This window comes from Protopterus annectens, chromosome 3.part0 (genome assembly GCF_019279795.1).
Source record: "Protopterus annectens isolate FY-2018-M chromosome 3.part0, PAN1.0, whole genome shotgun sequence".
Lineage (NCBI taxonomy): Eukaryota > Metazoa > Chordata > Ceratodontiformes > Protopteridae > Protopterus > Protopterus annectens.
The window spans coordinates 609,267,354-609,288,605 of record NC_056731.1 but is presented as its reverse complement, the minus strand read 5'-3'; the positions used below and the strand labels follow the sequence as shown (position 1 = coordinate 609,288,605).

At 37.9% G+C, this 21,252-nt stretch overlaps 1 protein-coding gene across 1 annotated transcript in view; it reads left to right on the top strand.

The window, feature by feature from the left end:
* Positions 1–21,252, top strand: part of LOC122796879 (collagen alpha-6(VI) chain-like) — a 1,248,728-nt gene that overhangs the window by 804,419 nt on the left and 423,057 nt on the right. The window contains exon 24 of the mRNA XM_044065630.1: positions 1,301–1,363. Within this exon, the coding sequence (XP_043921565.1) occupies positions 1,301–1,363 (63 nt within the window). The remainder of the gene's footprint in view (positions 1–1,300; positions 1,364–21,252) is intronic.

Here is a 21,252-nt window from a genome sequence, read left to right as displayed (position 1 = left end):
CTCCAAACTCCATCCCCTGAACAAATATACTTTGTGTTTTTTTACAGGGGGCAATTTTTCCTGCACCCCTGATGTGGGGGCAAGTCCCCACCCACCCAAACTTATATATATATCAACTCCATGGTTACACTAACTCAAAAAATTTGTAAATAACTCTGAAAATGGCATCACTACCAGCACAACTCACAGTTACTGAATTCCATGGAGATGCTTCAATCCTTGGTGGGTTGAATTTCAGAGAAATGCTGAGAGTTCAAAGTTCAGTCTTCGTCTGCCTATAGGTTACCCATTTTACTCAACAGCAACAACCAGGTATATTTAAAAAATAAGAAATCAAATTAGCAACATCAACAAACTAATGTTGTTATCACAAGGTTAATAATGTTAAATAATAAGGAATAATTTAGAATGTGTAATTTAATAACAAAAATATCCAAATTTTTGTAGCTGTTCCATTATTCAAAACTGGATGATTTATTAAAGATTGCTACCCCTACACTGGATTTTGAAATATTCACTAAGACAACAGAGTTGGTCCATTTTCTTCAATGAAAATTAATCCACTGTTCTTTAAGTATTCGAGTTTCCTAGATAAAAAAATATATTTCAGATGTGTCTTTGTAGAACAAAAATAAGAATACTTTGCATTTTTGTCATTTTTGAAAACTTTCTTATTCCAAGAACAGACTTTTATATTCCGACACTTTCCAAAGTGAATGTTGCTGTACTTGTTAAGTTAATGGAGTCAAGGCTGTTTGCTGTAGATATTGTGGACATATAATTGCTTATAAAAAAAGAAGAAATGTGCTTTATATAAATAATATAACAATGTGGTTATGAATGATTACACAAACTGTGTTCTTAAGGCCTTCAGCCATTCTGATAATTTCTAAGAGGTGAGCAATTTTCAGATGCTAAACAGCTCCAGCAAATTAACTCCAAATTAATAGAATGAACAAACAATCATAATCAGTTCAGGAGCAGCAAGACGGGATCACTTTATTTAAAAAAAGAGCAACAAAAACAGGGAAAGCTTTAATACAGAACATGTAATCAGGTATTAAATACATACATAGATGATTTTACTTAATATTTATGTAATAATTGATCACATGTTCATATTCTCCATAATCAGCGTGGATTGAATATCATGATTTACTAATTAATGGCATCTGCAATTTCTCTGTCTTCTTCAAATCTTACTGCTTTAAGAAATAACTTTTAAAACAGACACTATAACAAATGGTACATTTTTGTTTAATACTGAATGAATTTGTAAAACAATCTATTTTTTTTTCAGGGAGAAAAAGGTGTCCGAGGAGGTACAGGTCCTAGAGGAGAGCCAGGACTCCATGGAAGACCGGTGACTACATATATTTAATTTGCTTGTTTTATCTAAAGGCACAACTATTGTCATTCATGTTAGCAACTGGGCATGTATATTCACACGCTCTTTATTTAAAATCATTACGCAAAAAATGTATTCTGTTTCAGGAAATTATGTATTGTGATAGAAGGCACTCAGTGGTGTAAACACTGGCTATAGTTGATATGACGCACCAACTTTATGTAAAAATGGGAAAAATGTGAGTTTTGTTGGTGATGCTATCTTTATGTCAGGGTCTATATTAAATCAGCAAATGCTTAAACTAGCGTACCCTGATGTATCGACCCATTAAAAGCGAAATGTTACAATCTCGAAGACACAGGACAGCAATTTTTTTCCTAGGGCAAAAAATCGCTGTTTCACAAAAAAAAAAATAAACTGGGGGGCTTCACACCCCCAAACCCACCAATGTGGGGGACTGTGCCCCACACACACACACCCTACTTAACTATACTAACTCCGAGATTACACCACAGTGGAGGAAAGGGCAAAGTCCCGAAAATGGCTCCATGTCTTCATGATTGTAAAGTTTCACTCTTAATAGGTCGATAAATAAGCATTCGCTATTTTAAGCGTTTGCTGATTTAATATAGACCCTTTATGTCATGATTGTAGGAATCTACAAGATTATTTTTCAGTCATTAGCTAAGTAATTATAGCAAAACTAGGCTTTACAATGATATAGACAAAGATTTATAGGTTGTTACGAGGCTAATGACTTTTAAGGCCCTTATACACCTAGCTACACAGTTCAAACCCATTTCAATCAAAAGTATCATGGGCATCTACATGGGGGTTGGCATGTTAGTAGGGAAGGAACTAAGGGATTTGTAATGGGGTGTTAGTTAGAATACTACTTTTCTTATAGACAGTCTCTGCCCATAAGGGACATGGAGGCCAGACAGAGGGTAAGTTTACAATTTCCCATCCAATTGCCAAGGTTTTATTTGAATAGGATTAGCGATGAATTCTGTTTTACAAGAATAGGGAGACTATTCCATAGTGCAGGGATCCTTTGGGACACATATCTGTCTCTCCAGCACATTCTATTTATTTCACAAGCAAAGTTTAGCTCCCTGGATCTAGTGTTTCTGGTGCTGCTAGTTTTGTGCATGTGCCACAGTTCCATCAGTGCCAAGTCTGAGGAAGCCCTGTAAGCCAGGCAAAGAAAAGCTCTCAGCAGCCTGTAGGAGACTGAATAAATAGACAGACCCTTTAGGCGATAAGTGTAAGACATTGTATTCATGCTCTGTATTCTCCTGGTGAGAACTTTTGTGTGTGTTCCACTTCTTGCAAGTATCTGGTTATGTATATACCAAAGGAGGTATTGTAAACAATGATAAGGGCTGAGCAGAGTGTTACTATAGCTCCCTTGGACTTGGATGCCATACCCTTACCTATAAGTTGGGTGACATAGAATGATTTTCTTACTATCTTACCTACATTTTGGTCAAAGGCCAGGCTGCTGTTTGCATATGTTCCCAGATCCCTCACTACTGGGTTGACTCTTAGGGGTGTTTTATGGACTGAGTAATTAACTTGGGTTGACAGTTTGCCAGAGGGCATTATAATGAATTTTTTGGCATTGAGGTTTAGGCTATGGCTTTGGCATCAGTCATTTGTCTGCGTTAAACCCTCTTGCAAGATGTTTGTGACTTGGGGGAATCTATAATAGCTCCTAATTTACAGTCATCTGTGAACTTGGTAAGCCAGAGGCCTTGAACGTTAACCATGACTTCCAAGAAGTAGATGCTAGTACTCAAGGCCTCTCTGGCTCACTAATGTGATAAAAAAAAAAACATCTGTAGTACAAATTAACCTTTCTGGAATAATTACGTCACCTAACATTAAAGCAGTTTCGGTATGTAAAGTAAATATCTCAGAAATACACATAACTTACACATAAACAATAACATCATAAAAACACACCAAAAGCTCTGTATGCTCTACAGACACCAACACTTTCTTAGTCTCTCTACTAGACAAACCCTTGCAACCACATTTTTATTACCCTCTCTCCTTTATGGTGCCCCTCTCCGCACTAATATCCAAAATTCTGCAAAATCCAAACTTGAAATGTGTTACAAATGAATAGTCAAATTTGCCACCAAGGCCAAATTCTCATCTCACCACTGTAACTCACTGAAACTATTAGGCTGAGTGGAACTTCCCCACCATATCTCATTCATTGAACTAACTACAGTGCACAAAATAATCTACAGACCCACAGACTGTCCTGCTAGATCGGCACTACTTGCCCAATACCAACCAGGCAGGCAACTAAGATCTGAAAATCAACTACTTCTAAAAGCAGAAAAGCCCATCTTACCTTCTGGTCAACTGGTCTATTTCTTCACCATTGCCAAACTATAGAACTCACTTCCACCTTCTATAAGAAACACAGGTAGCACCACCACCTTCAAACAAACACTGAAAAATCATCTTGACTCTTCCTTGTTATGTACCTGCTCTATAACCTAACCTCCACCTTCTCCTTATATGATAACTAAACTCCTATGCTTTTTGCTAATGCTGACTCATGATATTTTCTCCATAATTATTATTTTTCATCACTTGTTCATACTGGAATAATAATGCTGATTAATATACCACTCTGACTGAATTCATCTGGCAACCATCTAAATTCCTGCTTTTATGTATATATTCTGTATTTATTACTGTAATCACTATGTGCACCACTGTATCTACATTTGTACCATTTAATGTTTAATATTTTCTGCATCTATGTTCTTGTCGGAGATTTTTTCCCCAGGCCTCCACTGAAAATGGACTCTTTTAGGCCCAGTGGACTTTCCCGGTAAAGAAGTACAATAAATAAATAAATAAAATAAATTGCACTACACAAAGGCTTTTGATAAACGTATAGTATGAATATTTGAAAATATGGGTTGAGCTAATTAAGTATTACTACTGCTCAACGCTTGAAGTCTAAATCTCAAAATCCACTCACTCGAAGCACTCCTTAAAATGGAGAACATTGACATTTGTGCTGTAACAGAGACCTGGTTCAAGGCAGCAGAAAGCACCCCTACACTACCAGGCAATAACTCTTTCCAGACCTTTCGGCCTCAGAACATGGACCGAAGCTCCAAAGGCAGTGGTGTTTCCATATTCATAAAGGATGCACACACCTCCAGACTGGTAGCCCAACATAATGCATCAGAGATACTTCAGGTGCAGCTAATACTGGGTAAGACAGCGATTCAGGTCATAGCCTGCTATAAGTCCCCAACCATTTCGCAAGACTCACACTTCATGTTCCTAAGTACCCTGGAGAATTTTAGTGTCCAACTTAACACTCTCATACTAGGCAACTTCAACTACCCCTCCATTAATTGGGAAAACTACTCATGTATCAATACACTTGCCCAACATTTCCTGGAGTTCATTAATTACAATGCCCTGGACCAGCTCATTCTTACCACCACTAGAGTTAGCAACATCCTTGACCTGGTCATTACTGGGGTGACCATTTCTCTACACCAGTAGTCAGCTCCTCCCTGGTTAGATCCAACCACAAACTAATCACCTTGGAAATCCCCCCCCCCCCGCAAAGGTAACCACCATAAAAACTTCTCCAAAGCTAACTTTGGGGTCCTAAAAACAGAGGATGTTCAACTTCATGGCACACATGTAAATGGAGAATAGTTGCATGTCTGCTGAATCATACACCAATGCACTGTATGAACACGTACACAAATGCATGAATCTCGTCATACCCAATAGAACCAAGACACTCTCCTCCAAAAAAAGTAAGCCAACCTGGTGGTCTCCTGCCATAAACGAACTCTACAACAGATGGAGGAAACTGATGGGGAATAAGGTGAAGTCCCAAGACTGGAAAAACTCCCTTATCAGCCTCAACAAAAAGTTGAGATCCCTCATCAAAGCCTCTAAAGCTAGCTACGAAAACAGAATTGCAGCAGACGGTAAAAAAAAACACAAGGCCTTCTATAGTTATGTAAAGAATCTCCATGGCAATACCTAGATTTGCTCTGAGCTAATGCACAATGGTACCTCCTATATCAAGTCAGCAGGTATTGCCAATATACTGGCCAACAGGGTCAGTGGAAACTTTACCCCCCAAAGGACCAATCACAATACCAGTAGATTGTCGGGCATCCAGTATTACTGCTGCACAGGTTAAAACAGCACTGTCAAGGCCAAGAATACAGCTTCTATGGGACCTGCCAATATCCTTGGCTGTGTTCCGCATGAACTACAGAGTGAACTGGCACCTCACCTGTGTGCCCTGTTCAGTCACAGCCTCACCTCAAGCGTTGCCCTACCAAATGGCGCACTGCTACAGTCATCCCTCTCCACAAAGGAGGAGTGACTACAGACCCTGGGAACTATCGCTTCATTAGCCTGATGAGTCTGATATGCAAAGCTATGGAATGCATCATCATGGACCTAATAAACAAGGATATAAGGAATCTCCAAACTCTGGATCCCACACAGTTTGGTTTTGTGAAGGGTAGATCATGCCTGCTCAACTTGGTTGATGTCTTTGAGTCAGTCGCCAGAGTTGTGGATGAAGGCAAGGTGGTTCATACAGCCTACCTTGATCTGGCCAAGGCCTTTGATACCATTCCCCACTCGAGAATCATAGAAAAACTCACTAAGCTAGGCATCAACACCTATATCACTAGGTGGGTTGCAAACTGGCTCACAGATAGAACCCACAGTGTGAAAGTAGCTGACTCCAAATCAGACGGATGGCTAGTCATGAGTGGAGTCCCACAGGGTACGGTCCTGGGTCCTCTCCTATTTGCTATCTACTTCTCTGAAGTCCAGGCCAACATGAAGGGGCTCTGGCTGACAAAGTTCACAGACAATTGCAAGTTGGGAGCTATTATTAACTCCCCAAGTGATGTTGACATCTTACAGAATGGTCTCACTGAGACCAATGACTGGTGTCAGAACCATGGCCTTAAGCTCAATGCCAAAAAATGTGTCATTATCCCCTTTGGGAAAAACCTGGTTCCCATGAATTATCACATTGATGGTAGTCCACTGAACATAGAAGGTGTTATAAGAGATCTGGGAACACAGGTTGACAGCAACCTCACTTTTGATCACCACATTGCCACTGTGGTCAGAAAGTCCTTCTATGTGGCACATCTCATTACTAAGGGTTTTGCATCCAGGAAGAAAGAGGTCTTTGCCTCCCTCTACTCTTCCCTCATTAGGCCAATCATCGAGTACAATGCCCCATTTGGCATGTACCTCACTAGGCACCTGCAACAACTGGAGAGGGCAAAAAAGTACCTCACAAAGAGGATCCTAGGTCTTAAACACTTGTCCTATATGGACAGACTCAAAAAAACTACAATTATTCTCTGTCTCATATCGCCTACTTAGAGGCAATCTCTGCTTGACTTACAAAGTCATGTCTGACCCAGATCTGTTAGAAATACTACTTCTAAAGAAATCCTAATGCCTCTACACCACACACTCCTGAGACCTCAACCTCATTACCACAATCAACAGAATGTACTGGAGGGACAGGTTCATAACCAGAGACTGCCCAAGCTATGGAATAGACTTCCCATACATGTCAAGCAGAGCACCTCACTGACTCCCTTCAAGAGAAATCTTGATGAGTGGATGGGAAATAGAAAAGTCACCCCGGGGATAACTCCAGTGGCTCTACTTGACAGTGGCACTGGGAACTAAGGTCAGGTGGCACGATGCCAGAGTAATCCTATGGCTAGGCTTGTAAAGGCCCCAGGGCCATTAGCCTAGTACACACATATGAACCTATGAACCTACTATAAGCGCATTACAAAAAATACTTTTTCAATATCTTCCATACATATTGTCAGTAGTGTGTTTTTGTTTTAGTATTTACCATACATATCGAGCCAGTAGTGTGTTTTTGTTTCAGTACTTACCATACATATCGAGTCAGTAGTGTGTTTTTGTTTCAGTATTTACCAAACATATCGAGTCAGCAGTGTGTTTTTTTTCTCTGCTCCGCAAAACTCATTGCTGTTACAATTCACTAGCGGTACTTCTACCATATGCCTTAAAGTAATGATAATTCTTATGCATTTGTGGCATCTGTAGGAAGTATGAATCATTGTTGTTTATGTTACCTGGCTGAAGAATATAGATTAATAAATACATATGGTGAATTATAGGTAAGTCAAAGGTGTGCTATAGGCATGCTCTGTTTATGTCACAAGCAAAGGTCAGATCCCTGAATGTAGTGTTTGTTTCTGGTGCTATTTGTTTACAGTAGAGTTTGAATAGACAGATGCAGCTTTTCCAGGAAGTCAAATGAAAATGAGAGTCTTGGAAAGATTCAATAACGAAGAACCCATTTTAATGAGCAAATAACTTATGTACTTATTTATGTGTTTAACTACATTAACCAGGTGGGTGGCCTGGTCAAGTGAGGAAGAAATAAAGGCTAATATACATACAGCAGAAATGCTATTATTCACATGTGGATTACATATAGAAAGAAGGATTTTGCACATATATTAAAATATGATGAATAATTGCAAAACAGTATTTTAAAACCTCTATGCATAATTCAGAATAAAGACTTAAAGACGTAAGATTAAGACTTAAATTGCACATCTTTACAGGCATATGATAGATCAAGAGGTTGCTTACAGTTGGAAGGTTAATTCTATTTAAGCTATGTGTAGAATATACACTGCTAAGAAGACCTGTTTCATCAGTTAAACTATTTAATCTAAAATCCCGTTGGTTAAGTCTATAATGGAACTATCATCATAAACTGCATCAACACTTTTATGCAGATGGATACATTTTGACATGTTTACACTACTATACATATCTTCTCACATTTGTATGTATACATAATTCAATGAGTGTGACTCAGGCCTGAATTACAGTCCTGAAGTTAACTGTCTCACTGTTATTAAGAGAATATTTATATTCAAGTTCTCATACATAAAAACAGAAAATCCCATGGACCAGTCAGGAGGAGACTAATGAATCCGTGAACCTATATAACACATTCAGCTCTGCTTTTTGGATTTTATTTTTTATCCAGTTATATTAACTGTTTTCATTAAAATGTAACAGAACATAAATAAGATGTGACAGACAACAGTGAATGTAAGAATTAAGGGTAATTGCGTATTATCGAAACCAGATTTTTGACATACTATAATTCCGCACATTTTCTGTGGAAACCTGCAATAGTTGTACCATCACTTCTGTACAGTGGCCCTCACTACTCCTAATCTGATTTCCACTTCCCTTCTGTTCCCCAATGCGTTTTTTTTTTTCCTGTATTTCTTTTGTAAGTTAATTTATGCAGTTACTTGAGTTGCCTTTGGAACACACGCTGCAAGCATCATTGATAAAGATCAAACTACACATTCAGATCTCCAGCTGTGTCCCCAATGGGTTTTAATGACCAGCACATCCTGAATGTCTATAATCTAAACACCCGCTATAAATAGCGTTTCCTAATTTCAAAATTGGACTTCAGCGATCTGCTGCTCACTCTCTGCTGTAGTAAATGCAGCACCATGAATCTAATTTCAAAATTGGACTTCAGCGATGGTGAAAAACTCCATGGTCGTGCCAGTTCCATATCGAAAGGGTATCTGAAAAAATGCAGTGTTAAGGTGGGCAATTTTAACTGCAGTTTGTACAAGCAAAAGGCTGTGTTGATGTAGGAAGCTCATTTCAACAGCACTACAAAGAAGTAAAATACTTACAGGTTCGCACTTCCCCTGCTTTTCTGGTTAGTGTAGCACACCACATGGTTGTAGTCTGAGTGTTTTAAAAAGTGTGCTGAATGCAAAATGTTGTCTGCTGGCAGTTGTTTGACAACCTCCGGCTTGCGTGTCATATTCCTGCTCACTATTGCCAAAGTGATCTGGTACAGTAGTAATTTGGAGTGTGCACACTCATTTTTACTTACAGCTAAAGTCATTTATCGAAACCATTACGAATTACAGGATGTCAAACATCAGGTTGCGATAATACTTAAGTATCATATTAAGTAAGAATACCTTATTCACAACAATATCTATAGTGCCACATTTCACAGACATAAATGTGGAACAAAGCTTGTTATTGTAAGGTGATTGAAAAACGCAACCACTTAACGACAATAACCATTTCAGAACATGCTGGTCCACCTACTATGTCCATTAATAGCTGCATTCCATTTGAGCTAACACCAATTATCTTAAAACAAAGCTTTAACTACAATTCCAAAAATAGTTTTGCACAAGGTTTTAACTATAATTAAAAAGTCATAATAAAAAGCAATAACGTCAGCAGCCCTAAATCCATATCAAAACACTAAACAAAGAAACAATGATAGCATTGTTTAAATAGTAATAAAAATCATTAAGCAAATACACTGGTATTGTACAGCTGGAATGAGGCCAAAGACATCAAAAGGCATCTAATATGACAATGACCCAATAATAACAAGGCATAGAGTGATCACAAAACTTCAATCCTAAACTTTACTGTTGAAGTGGTTAGGAATCATTTGTCTGCTCCTCTGAATTCAGTGTGTGTGTGTGTGTGTGTGTGTGTGTGTGTGTGTGTGTGTGTGTGTGTGTGTGTATATATATATATATATATATATATATATATATATATATATATATATATATATATATATATATATACATATATGAGGTTGGCATAATGGCTAAGATGTTTGCCTTACAGATACAAGGTGCAGGGTTTGATTCTCACATCAGGTAATTGGCTAGGCTTAAAATGGCCCACAAGGGCAGTTAGCCTAGTACTAATCTATAAACCTATATATATATATATATATATATATATATGTATATATATATATATATATATATATATATATATACATAGATATATATATATATATATATATATATATATATATAGATAGATAGATAGATATACATACACACAATTCCCTTCTGGTGGATACATTTAACTCACCAAATATTCAAACTAAAGGGAAAAAGTTCACACAGACAAACCACGCAGTAAAAATAAACATAAGACTGACCAAATCTAGAATCTTCACTGTGTAATACCTTAAACCTCCTGTAAGGGTGACATGGAATATATACGCAATGACCCTTAAGGACATACCAGTTTTTTCAATTACATGGCTTCTGAATGCCCATGATGTTTTAATTTCACTTTTTAAGTCTTTATGAGTACATTCAGGCCAATAAAACAAAACTCCTCTAGTGTTTGACATGTCATGTATCACCCATTTTCTGCACTTGTCATTACAGCATAACTGAATTAACTGGCCATACTTTAAAAACACACAGACTTTAAAAACAAGTGTGATGTCCATAACATTTGGATGGCTGCACATTATAACAGCAGAGTCTCGTTTTGGTGATTTCTATTTACATGTAATAGCTGTCATTATTATAATAATAATAATAATATTAATATACTAATACTAACATAATATATTATAATATGATTATAATATTGTAATTATAACTATAATTATTATGACTTATTTGCAAGTCAGTAATATCTGCAAACAATATCCTTGTTTCCATCTTTTGTATCTTTCTCTGTTCCAATAGAATGAAAACTAGCTAGTAAACAAGACTGAACAAAGCCTTTCCCATATAACAGCTTGAACCTTTACTGTAGACTGTGCCAAACACTCTGAATGATGTGGCATTCCCAGAATACACATGACCACATCCGTATTGTAGACTGCCTTTGGGGAGTGATGAGCCTGTTCTGAAGTATGAAACAACCAATGGAATAACTTCCATGGTGGTGGAATGAGGAAGAACAGGAGAGTATATAGAGAAAGAGGTTGGCAAAGAAGAAGTGGGATTGTCAGAGAGATTAAGAAAATAGACAGGAGTATAAGGAGATGAGGTGCATGGCAAAGAGAGAGGTGGTGAAGGCTAATGATAAGGCATATGAAGAGTTGTTTGAAAGGTTGAACACAAAGGAGTGAGAAAAGGACCTATACCGATTGGCTAGACAGAGGGACCAAGCTAGGAAAGATGTGCAGCAGATAAAGGTGATAAAGGATAATGAGGGAAACATACTCACAAGTGAGGAGAGTGTGTTGAGCAGATGGAAAGAGTACTTTGAGGCGTTGATGAATGAAGAGAATGAGAGGGAGAGAAGGTTGGATGATGTGGGGATTGTGAATCATGAAGTGCAATGAATTAGCAAGGAGAAAGTAAGGATAGCTATGAAGAGGATGAAGAATGGAAAGGCTATTGCTGCAGATGACATACCTGTGGAAGCATGGAGGTGTTTAGGTGAAATGGCAGTTGGGTTTTTAACCAGATTGTTTAATGAAATTTTGGAAAGTGAGAGGATGCCTGAGGAGTGGAGAAAAAGTGTTTTGGTACCGATTTATAAGAATAAGGGTGATGTGCAGAGTTGTAGTAAATACAGAGGAATTAAATTAATCAGTCTCAGCATGAAGTTATGGGAAAGAGTAGTGGAAGCTAGGTTAAGAAGGGAGGTGATGATCAGTGATCAGCAGTATGGTTTCATGCCGGGAAAGAGCACTACAGATGCAATGTTTGCTCTGAGAGTGTTTATGGAGCAGGACAGAGAAGGTCAGGAGGAGTTGCATTGTGTTTTTGTAGACTTAGAGAAAGCATACGACAGGGTGCCTAGAGAGGAGTTGTTGTATTGGATGAGGAATTTGGGAGTGTCAGAGAAGTATGTAAGAGTGGTACAGGATATGTACAAGGGTAGTGTGACAGTGGTGAGGTCTGCGGTGGAAGTGACGAATGCATTTAAGGTGGAGGTGGGATTACATCAAGGATCAGCTCTGAGCCCTTTCTTATTTGCAATGGTGATGGACAGGTTGACATATGAAATCAGACAGGAGTCCACGTGGACTATGATGTTTGCAGATGACATTGCGATCTGTAGTGAGAGTAGGGAACAGGTGGAGCAGACCCTGGAGAGATGGAGACATGCTCTAGAGAGAAGATGAATGAAGGTCAGCAGGACTAAAACAGTATATATGTGTGTGAATGAGAAGGAGGATAGAGGAATGGTTAGGATGCAAGGAGTAGAGGTGGCGAAGGTGGATGAGTTTAAATACTTGGGATCAGTAGTTCAGAGTAATGGTGAGTGTGGAAGAGAGGTGAAGGAGAGAGTACAGGCAGGATGGAGTGGGTGGAGAAGAGTGTCAGGAGTGATTTGTGACAGACTAGTACCAATAAGAGTGAAAGGGAAGGTCTACAAGAGGGTAGTGAGACCAGCTATGTTACATGGGTTGGAGATAGTGGCATTGACAAAAAGGCAGGAGTTAGAGCTGGATGTGGAAGAGTTAAAGATGTTAAGATTTGCACTGGGTGTGACAAGGGTGGACAGGATTAGGAATAAGTATATTAGAGGGTCAGCCCAGGTTGGAAGGTGTGGAGACAAAGCCAGAGAGGCAAGATTATGTTGGTTTGGACATGCGCTGAGTAGATATGCTGAGTATATTGGGAAAAGGATGCTAAGGATGAAGCTACCAGGTAAAAGGAAAAGATGAAGGCCTAAGATAAAGTTTATGGATGTGGTGAGAGAGGACATGCAGGTGGTTGGTGTGACAGAGCAAGATGCAGAGGACAGGAAGAAATGGAAACAGATGATCCACTGTGGCAACCCCTAACAGGAACAGCCAAAAGATGATGATGATGATGATGACTATGATTCATTCCAACATGATAAAGTAATCAAGTTGTTTGCAAAGTATTGCATGTTTAATGCATAGATATTTCCCTTTTTTCCTAACATCACTAATGCTCTAAATACAATGAATGTAATAAAGATTCAGGCAAGTAACAATAATAGCAATATTATGAATGTCTGCAAATGTTTTCTCTGATTGCCATCAAATATTATTCATCTATAAAGAAATATTGGGGAAGGGGAAGGGGAAGAGGGATATAAAAGGTGAGAATGATTTGACAGTATCACTGCACTTAGAGATGAAGAACGATGAAACGGCGTGATTAATGGCATTTGATTGGTGGTCATGTTACTCTCTTGACAAGGAAGCAGTGGAATTCTACATTTTTAATAACAAATATTTTAAGTTCAGATTTAAATGGCTTGATGTGATTTCCTTTATGTAGATTGATAGGCATTTCTGGGATTTTGGGGAGAGGTGCAGTTAAGTCTGTTCCTTTGGGTGATTGATGCCTGACCAGTATCAGGAATTGATCTAAGGCTGTAGTTGGATTTCTGAAGTGTGGCTCAACCAACTTGAGGAGGGAAGGGATTTTGGAGAAAAGAGCGTACAAGTTGTTTGGCCCATTATTGCTCAAGAAGCCATTTTTTCTTAGTTTGGATAGTGTGGTAGTGTTCAGGGTTATAAATCTGCAGATGTTATTACCAAGGATTTGGCAGTATAAACGTTTGTGTTTGGATGCTACCACTATGATAGTTGGCCCTTTTCCCATTTGGGCAAGCAGTACTCCATTTGCTCTTGCCATTCTACCTAGAGAGAGATGAAGTGGAGATATTTTATGCCCAGAACGAAGATGTGTCTATTTTAGCTTTGGTAATATTTATATGTTTTTTAGAGATATGACACTGATCCCACCAAATCCATATCTATCAGAAGAGTGTGACTTTTTTAAGGGATCAGAGTGTTTATTGTATTTCAACCAGGTAGAAGGGACCAAAGATACATGTTTGCTGTGCACCAAAACTTACTGTTTTTATCTTTTGTTGTTGGTATTGGTATTATTTTCTAATGGTTTTGACAAGTTTGGAAGGGCTTGTTACAATTTTTTTTATAGCTGAGCTGGAGTGGTGTAACCTAAAAATTACCTTGTCATTTTCAAATAGGACAATGGAAAGGTTGGGTATCTTGGAGGGGAAATTTATTTATGAAGAGAGAGACTAGATGAGGGGAGAGTACAGATCATTGTGGAACACCCTTGAGCGGCTGTGCAAAATGAAGTTTCCAATTTGTGCTTTGAAGTATTTATTTATTTACTTCCAGCGAAAGTCCCAAAGGGTAGGTAACCCATTTTCAGCTTTCAGGGAAAAAAAGCTCCTTAACAATACAGAGAATAAATTATAATTATAATTACAGTTAACATTTATAGCAATTAGTCTAATGACAAAACTACATTTACAAGTCTTACACATAGATTTGCAAGACTTACACTTAGAACAATTCATATAGTGCAAAGTTAGGACTGCAAAAGAGTCCATGCATTACAGTTATTTTTGTCGTTGTAGGTGTTTTTGTTGTGCAGGGTGCAATTTTAAATGAGGGAATGAGGGTAAAGTACAACAGAGGGAGTCAGAGGTAGTACATTAGGTATATGTACGTTGGAAAAGAACCATAGTCGAGTGTTATAGACATAGTATTATCCTGGAGGTGTGTGGGGACAAATTCAGGAATTGTTGGAAGTGTTATTTTAGCTTTGTTTGATTGAAAGGTGGTTTCTCATTTGTTTTAGCTGGTGTGGAATAGAATTCCAGATTTTTTAAATACAGCTGGAATATAGGACATCTGGCAGATTTATTTGATTTGCTTATGGCTAAAAGCAGTTTATCCAGTAAATGATGACCTGGTGAGTATAGTTGTAAGAGTGTACTTAAAATTGGACATTTACTGAGTTTATGGATTAGCGTCTAGGACACTGCTAACTCGGAATATGTGAGGCAATGACTTAGCTCGAGTGAGTTTAATACTTTGAGGGATATGCAGTGATAGAATCAATAATGGTAGTTATTGGCAATCATGGCTATTCAAATGTAGCATATTCCAGTTTGTTTAATTGAAGTTTGTAGGTTGATGAAAATGGGGGCAACTTAGAGGAGGGTAAGGAGCAGATAAGGTGAGGCTAGAGTTTTTCCTGTCAGGATTAGTGATGAAGAGTGTCCTCTTTGTAGCTACTTGAATGTGGATATCAATTAAGTTGTCTTCAATTGTTAAGCCTAGTAGTTTGGTAGTTGTTACTATGTCATTTTTTGTATAGTTTATGGATATAATTCTTAGCTGTGTTTTGTTTTGGGGTGAATAGAAGTATTTTTTTCTTTTTTTAGGCTTCAGAGTTAACTGAGAGATTTTGAACCAGGTCTTTAAAATGGATAAGAAGCCTTGTGTAAGCTGTTGGAATCTTGATATGGTAGGGGCTAAATAGATCAGGGTATACTTATCTTCACATTAGATGTGGGTGGCATGTTTAACAGTGGACTGGAGGCCACTTATAAAATAACAAACAGTAGGGGGCCAGGGAAGGATCTTTGGGAAAAAACTTACAGTGATTGTGAGGAAAATATGATTTTTCAGATTGCCATTTGACTGCTTGGGGTCAGTTAGATAGGTAGCTGGTAAACCTGGAAAGGGGGTTTGAATGAGCCCCAGCTAATGAAGTTTAATAAGTAGCCTGTTGTGGGAGATAGTATTTGACAGCTTTTGAAAGATAAAAAAAAAAAGTAGAGACTATGTCACAAAAGGAAAAGTGGCTATGCTTAAAATGGCACATGACCTGTGTTACCTTCATTGTGATTTTGATTGATTGAGCTGGTAAAACTTAGTAGAGCTGTGCTGGTGCTATGACTGGGGCAGAAGACATGCTGTATTTGGGACAGAAGTTTGCTGTCAAGTAAATACTAGAGGACTTGAGTGTGCATACAGTTCTCTGGGATTTTTGAGAGGTAATGAGAATAGCTATAGATGTGCAGATGGACAGCTGAGTAGAAATCCCACCTTGTGTAGTGGGATGATGCAGGATTTCTTCCAACAGTGATGGATGTAACCCTTTTAGGAGTGATCTGTTTATAAGTAAGGATAATGGAATGCGAGTGCATCTACACTGACCTTAATAAACTCTGTGGGAGGTTGTCTATGTCCAGTGTTATCAGTTTGAGGTTAGACAGATTTCTGATAATGAAAACAGGGACTGAATAAGCAAAATAATTTTTCCATGTGATAGTTTTATGGGTGGGTTTATGGGGGCTTGCTTTATCATGTTAGCAGTGAGGTAACAGTTTGAATGAAATGAGTTTTGAATTTGCAAGCAGCCTGCATTGGTGGGATACCTGACATAGGGTTAGGTTGTATTACTTTAACAGGGTTAAAAAGGTTATTTGTAGAAGACCAGGACTGCTTACTGTTGTTGCGCTGCTTTGACTGGAAGGATGTGTAGAAGTCTTATTTTGTCTGTTTCTATCTTTTGTTTTGTTAGGTATCTGAGGTGTCTGAAGTGGTCAATGTCTTGTTGTTTTTTTTTTTCTAGTAACCATGTTTTCCTCTTTTGTTCATTAGTAATTTGGTATGTGTGTATAGCAAGGGTTTCCTTTGTAAAACAAAACAAAGAATACTTTGCATTTTTATCATTTTGAAAACTTCTTAATTCTAATTCTTTCTACAAATGGGGGCCTGTTCGTTAAGCATCATGAGAAAGATGATGCTAAATTCAACTGTGGCTTTGTCAAGTGGGATAGTTTTTAACACGTCCCAGTTTAGTTGAGTTAGATATGAGCAGAAGGGTTCCTTGTCAAGTTTACAGAACTGTATTATTAGTTTAAAATGATGTCATTTTGCCGGATTGTTGGCGTATCTAATGATGAGTATGGAAAGGTGATCACTTAAGGCATTTGGTAGGAAGCCTTTGTTAGAGAAATTGTTAGGTTTACTGACAAGTATCCAGTCGATTACTGAGGCCTTATTGATGGGTTTGTTAATTCTTGTTGCTGTTTAGAAAAGGTGGTGGAAACCACAGGAATTTATGATGGAGGAGGGAAAGTGTGAGTTAATAGTGGACCAGTCTACGTTTAGGTCACCTAGTATGATGGTCTTGTTTGGAATGTTTGAGACCAAGGATAGGATTTCATCAGCAGAACAGACAGTAAGACCAGGGTGGATATATATGATATGTATGTTTTTGTTTATTTAGTTTAAGGAGATGAGTAGTTTGGTATTGTTGAAAGGAGGCAAGAAAGTATGGGATAGAGAAAGTTCTAATGTATTTGGATAAATAATGGCTACCTCACCTGCCTTTTTATTCATATGATCTGCCCTATGGATATTATAGCCTAGAGGAATACTTTCCTCATCTCTGATGTGAAGTTTAAGCCACATTTCTGTGATAGCTAGTGTAACACATTAGTGCTGGCAACATAAGCATGGAGGTCAGGGGTCTTGTTGCTCAGGCTTCCAACATTGATATAGAATATTTCTAACCTGGATGATTGCTGTTTTTGACTGTAGGTGTCTTGGGAGGAAAATAAGGAGAGGAGGAGCTGGCATTAGATTACTCAGCAAGTCCATGGTGGGGTAAATGTTGCTGCGTAGCTGGAATTGGGGAGTATGACCACAACAGAGGTAGAACAACCAAACACTGAGTTGCTCAGGGCTATAAGGAGTAGTAGGGAAAAGAAGAGCTAAGTGGGGGTGGGGTCTGATTTATTAGCTATAATTATTTGTCTAAGCAATACTGTGAGCAGGCTGTTTTAGCAAGAAAAATGTCAGAAGGGATCTGAGCTGAGAATGGATACCATACTGCATATGGTTAGCTAGTAATGTGCAACCATGCATAGGATAAGGGCTGTTATTCTGGGTGGTCTGGAATTAGTCATTAATTTAGGAAAATGCCACCTCTAATCATAGTAACAATAAGGGCTTCTGCCTAAAAAATTAAAGGCTATAAATGCTTTTAGTCAAAAACAGCCACCTAATTAGTAGGCTGTAAAGAAGATGTAATATCTTTCCTTGTAGCAGGTCTAAAATGAGTGGAGACTACTTAATTGTCATTTGTTGGATTGCTGGGCAGGTAAACTCTCTTGCAATTGCTATGCTTGTGTGCCTGTTTTATATGTTGGTTACCATTTATGTCCCTGGGATGTTTTGTTAAATATTCTATAGATGTAAAGTAGGAAGCGACAACGGAAATGTATTATGTAGAGGAAGTGATAAGTAGCAGGATAATTAGTGAGAGAAGATAAATAAGGCAAAGCTGAATGTGCACCTGGATAAAAGTGCCATACCTAGTTCGTTCTGCAAAGTATAGATGTACTAGATTTCTGTTTCCTGCTGTGGCCAGCTATCAGGCTAATGAAGACAGCATACCATGAGGATGCATGAGGTAGGCTAATATACAGGAGACAGTAGCTAGCCCTAGGTGTGCTCTAGTAATAGATGCTAGGTAGAGAATAGAAAGATTGCTATCTAGTACTTTAAAGGGATGTTGTCCATTCAGCACAAATACTCCTAGTTTCATATTTACACAAACACAATTGATCTGTGCATATATTCACTCAAAAGGCAAGTGCAAAGTAAAAAAAAAAACTTTCAGACATTGTACAATGATGTTTCCTAAACATCCTGCTTCAGAAAAAGAGTGTGAGTGTTGCATTTCTTCAGTTTCAACTTCTTGGCACTTTGGTAGAATTCACTACTTACTAGTTGTCATTGACGCAATGCAAACTCTGTTGCAATGCAAATATAATACATAAGAAAAATCAACAAGCAGCAATTTTTAAAGCAGACTCACTACCATATACCTAGCGGCCTAAGAAGGTGTGCTGCATTTCAACGTTACAATGTATAGATGAAGAACTTTTATCTGGCACTATCTGTGGAACTTGCACTGTGTAACAGGCTTTAAAACTAAAAAGATATTCCAGTGCATAAAGTACAGTTAGTGCAATTGAAATAGATTACCTTGTGAGTATGAAAGCATGATTCAAGATAATCCATTGCAGTCCTAGGGGAAAACTAAGTTTAAAAATGGCACTTCTGCTTGAGACTGCAAAATGTAAATTACTGGGGGGTGGGAGTTATTAGTCATAAGACAGTAGTAGAGCCCGGCAATAGTAATGAATTTGTTTAAGGAAGAAATCAAGTTGAAACAATTTGCCTAAAACAACTGCTTGGCATTACATATCATTAAAATGCAAACATATGGGAATGTTTCTCCAGATGTGAAGAGGTGCTATTGTTTTCATGAATAAGAGATTACCTAGATAGCATGATTTTTTTATGTGATACCTTAAAGTAGTTACCCACTCTTTTGTTGATCAAATAATTTATAAAGTGAAAATTTGCATATGTGATTTACAGAGGGATGATGCTGTTACTTTTGAAACATAGACTTTCATGTATGTGTACAAATTATTTATTCCTTTTATATACGGGCTGTCTAAAATCCATAAGGATTCCCTTAAGCCTCTGTTATGACTAATAGTGTCTGGTTCAGGATGGATTACTGATCCAATTTCTAAATATCTTGAAGTCACTTTGAAAATGCTCTTGTGTTATGTAAGAAGTTATATAGTTGGCATCAAAACGTAGTGACTTCTGACCTCTTATTTCTTTTTTTTTCTTCTCAAAAATGTTTTTTATTTTGACCTCTTATTTCTAACTTTAGATGTCAATGCCCTTTTTACACTAATTCTAAATCAGTTGGGTGTGGAAATGGTAAGATAACATTTGTGTTAGTTTACTATCAAATCATGATGGTCTGATGAAGCTTTTTAGCGAAAGTGCTTACCTCTCTGGTTTTTATATTTGTTAATAAATATATGAATGCAAGAAACAACGGAGAGCCTGGCTGTCTTGTTACTGGTCTATGCACTGGATAGTTTTGACTAAATATTTACTTGAAAATGGGAAATTAGGAACTAAACTATGAAAAATTTACAAGCATCAAAGTATATTCATTATGACAGTACACATCCAAGTCAGTATTTAAGATTAAGTAGACTGAACACAAAGTAAATGGACTTTTTTAATGATTTAGAAAACATGTCTGTACAGTTTTCTGAGAAATTATGTGAATTAGAATTATTAGAAAAAATAAACTGAGAGTTTTAAATGAACACAGAAATGTAACAAAACCATATTTTTCATCTAATGATAGTGTTCCAGAAAGAACTGGATATAGACTGCAAACTGTTAGGTATATAACCAAGTATAATAGACACAACAGAGATACTAAGGGAATTATTCAGAACAGTTTGTGAACTACAGGATATCATAGGAACTACTCCTGCTTTTTTACATAAGACAGAAAAAAATCTGAAACAGAGGTTATTTACCTGTGAGATAAATAAATATACTGCACCTTGTTCTGATCATCAGTCTTGTACTTTCATTAATAAGAAAAATACCTTTGAACATCCTGATCCAGGTATTTTTTTAATTGCTTTGCTACTTGCAAGACTGTGGGGGAGCATGCAGAGTCATGCAATGGCAGGTTATAGCGATAGCTAAGGAGGTAGGCCCTGGTGTAGTGCTGTATCTAGGGTATATGCAATTAAGTGTATGTAAATAACCAGGGTTATTGAAAAGCAAAAAGGGCTATCATGTCCATAGGTACTAACCATGGTAGGGCTAGAACTGTGTTGATATAGGCAAAACAGATAACTAACATTAAAAGGGGGGGTGTTACTACATGTGTAAGTGGACTGGACCTTAGCAGCGCCTGTTTGCATTCAGCTAAGTACAGCTGAGCAGGGGTGTGTGTCTGAGGCTGCTAAGCTATGCTTAACACAGCGGCACATGTTTTAACTGGTTAAAGAAAAGCTAAGGATGCCTGTGTACAAGGGAGGGTCTAAACTGCTGAGCAATGTTTATACTAATGCCATGGGTTTCTCATAGTTCTGTAGGGCTTAGCAGTGGAAGAAATTGAAAAAAAAAAAGAAAATAGCCTGAGCAAGCCAATCAAGTATAACCGACTGATAAGCCCTGTTCCACTGACACTGGCCCATTCAAACCCCTCAAAGATATACCTGGCAGTTGGAATGTATCATAGTCAGCCAATCACATAGGCTGCATCTGCAGCACACCAAGTATGCATACTCCCTTCAGTCTGATTTTTCCCATATACTCTGCACCACTGGAGTACACATTTGGGAATTTTAACTGACAAAATGAT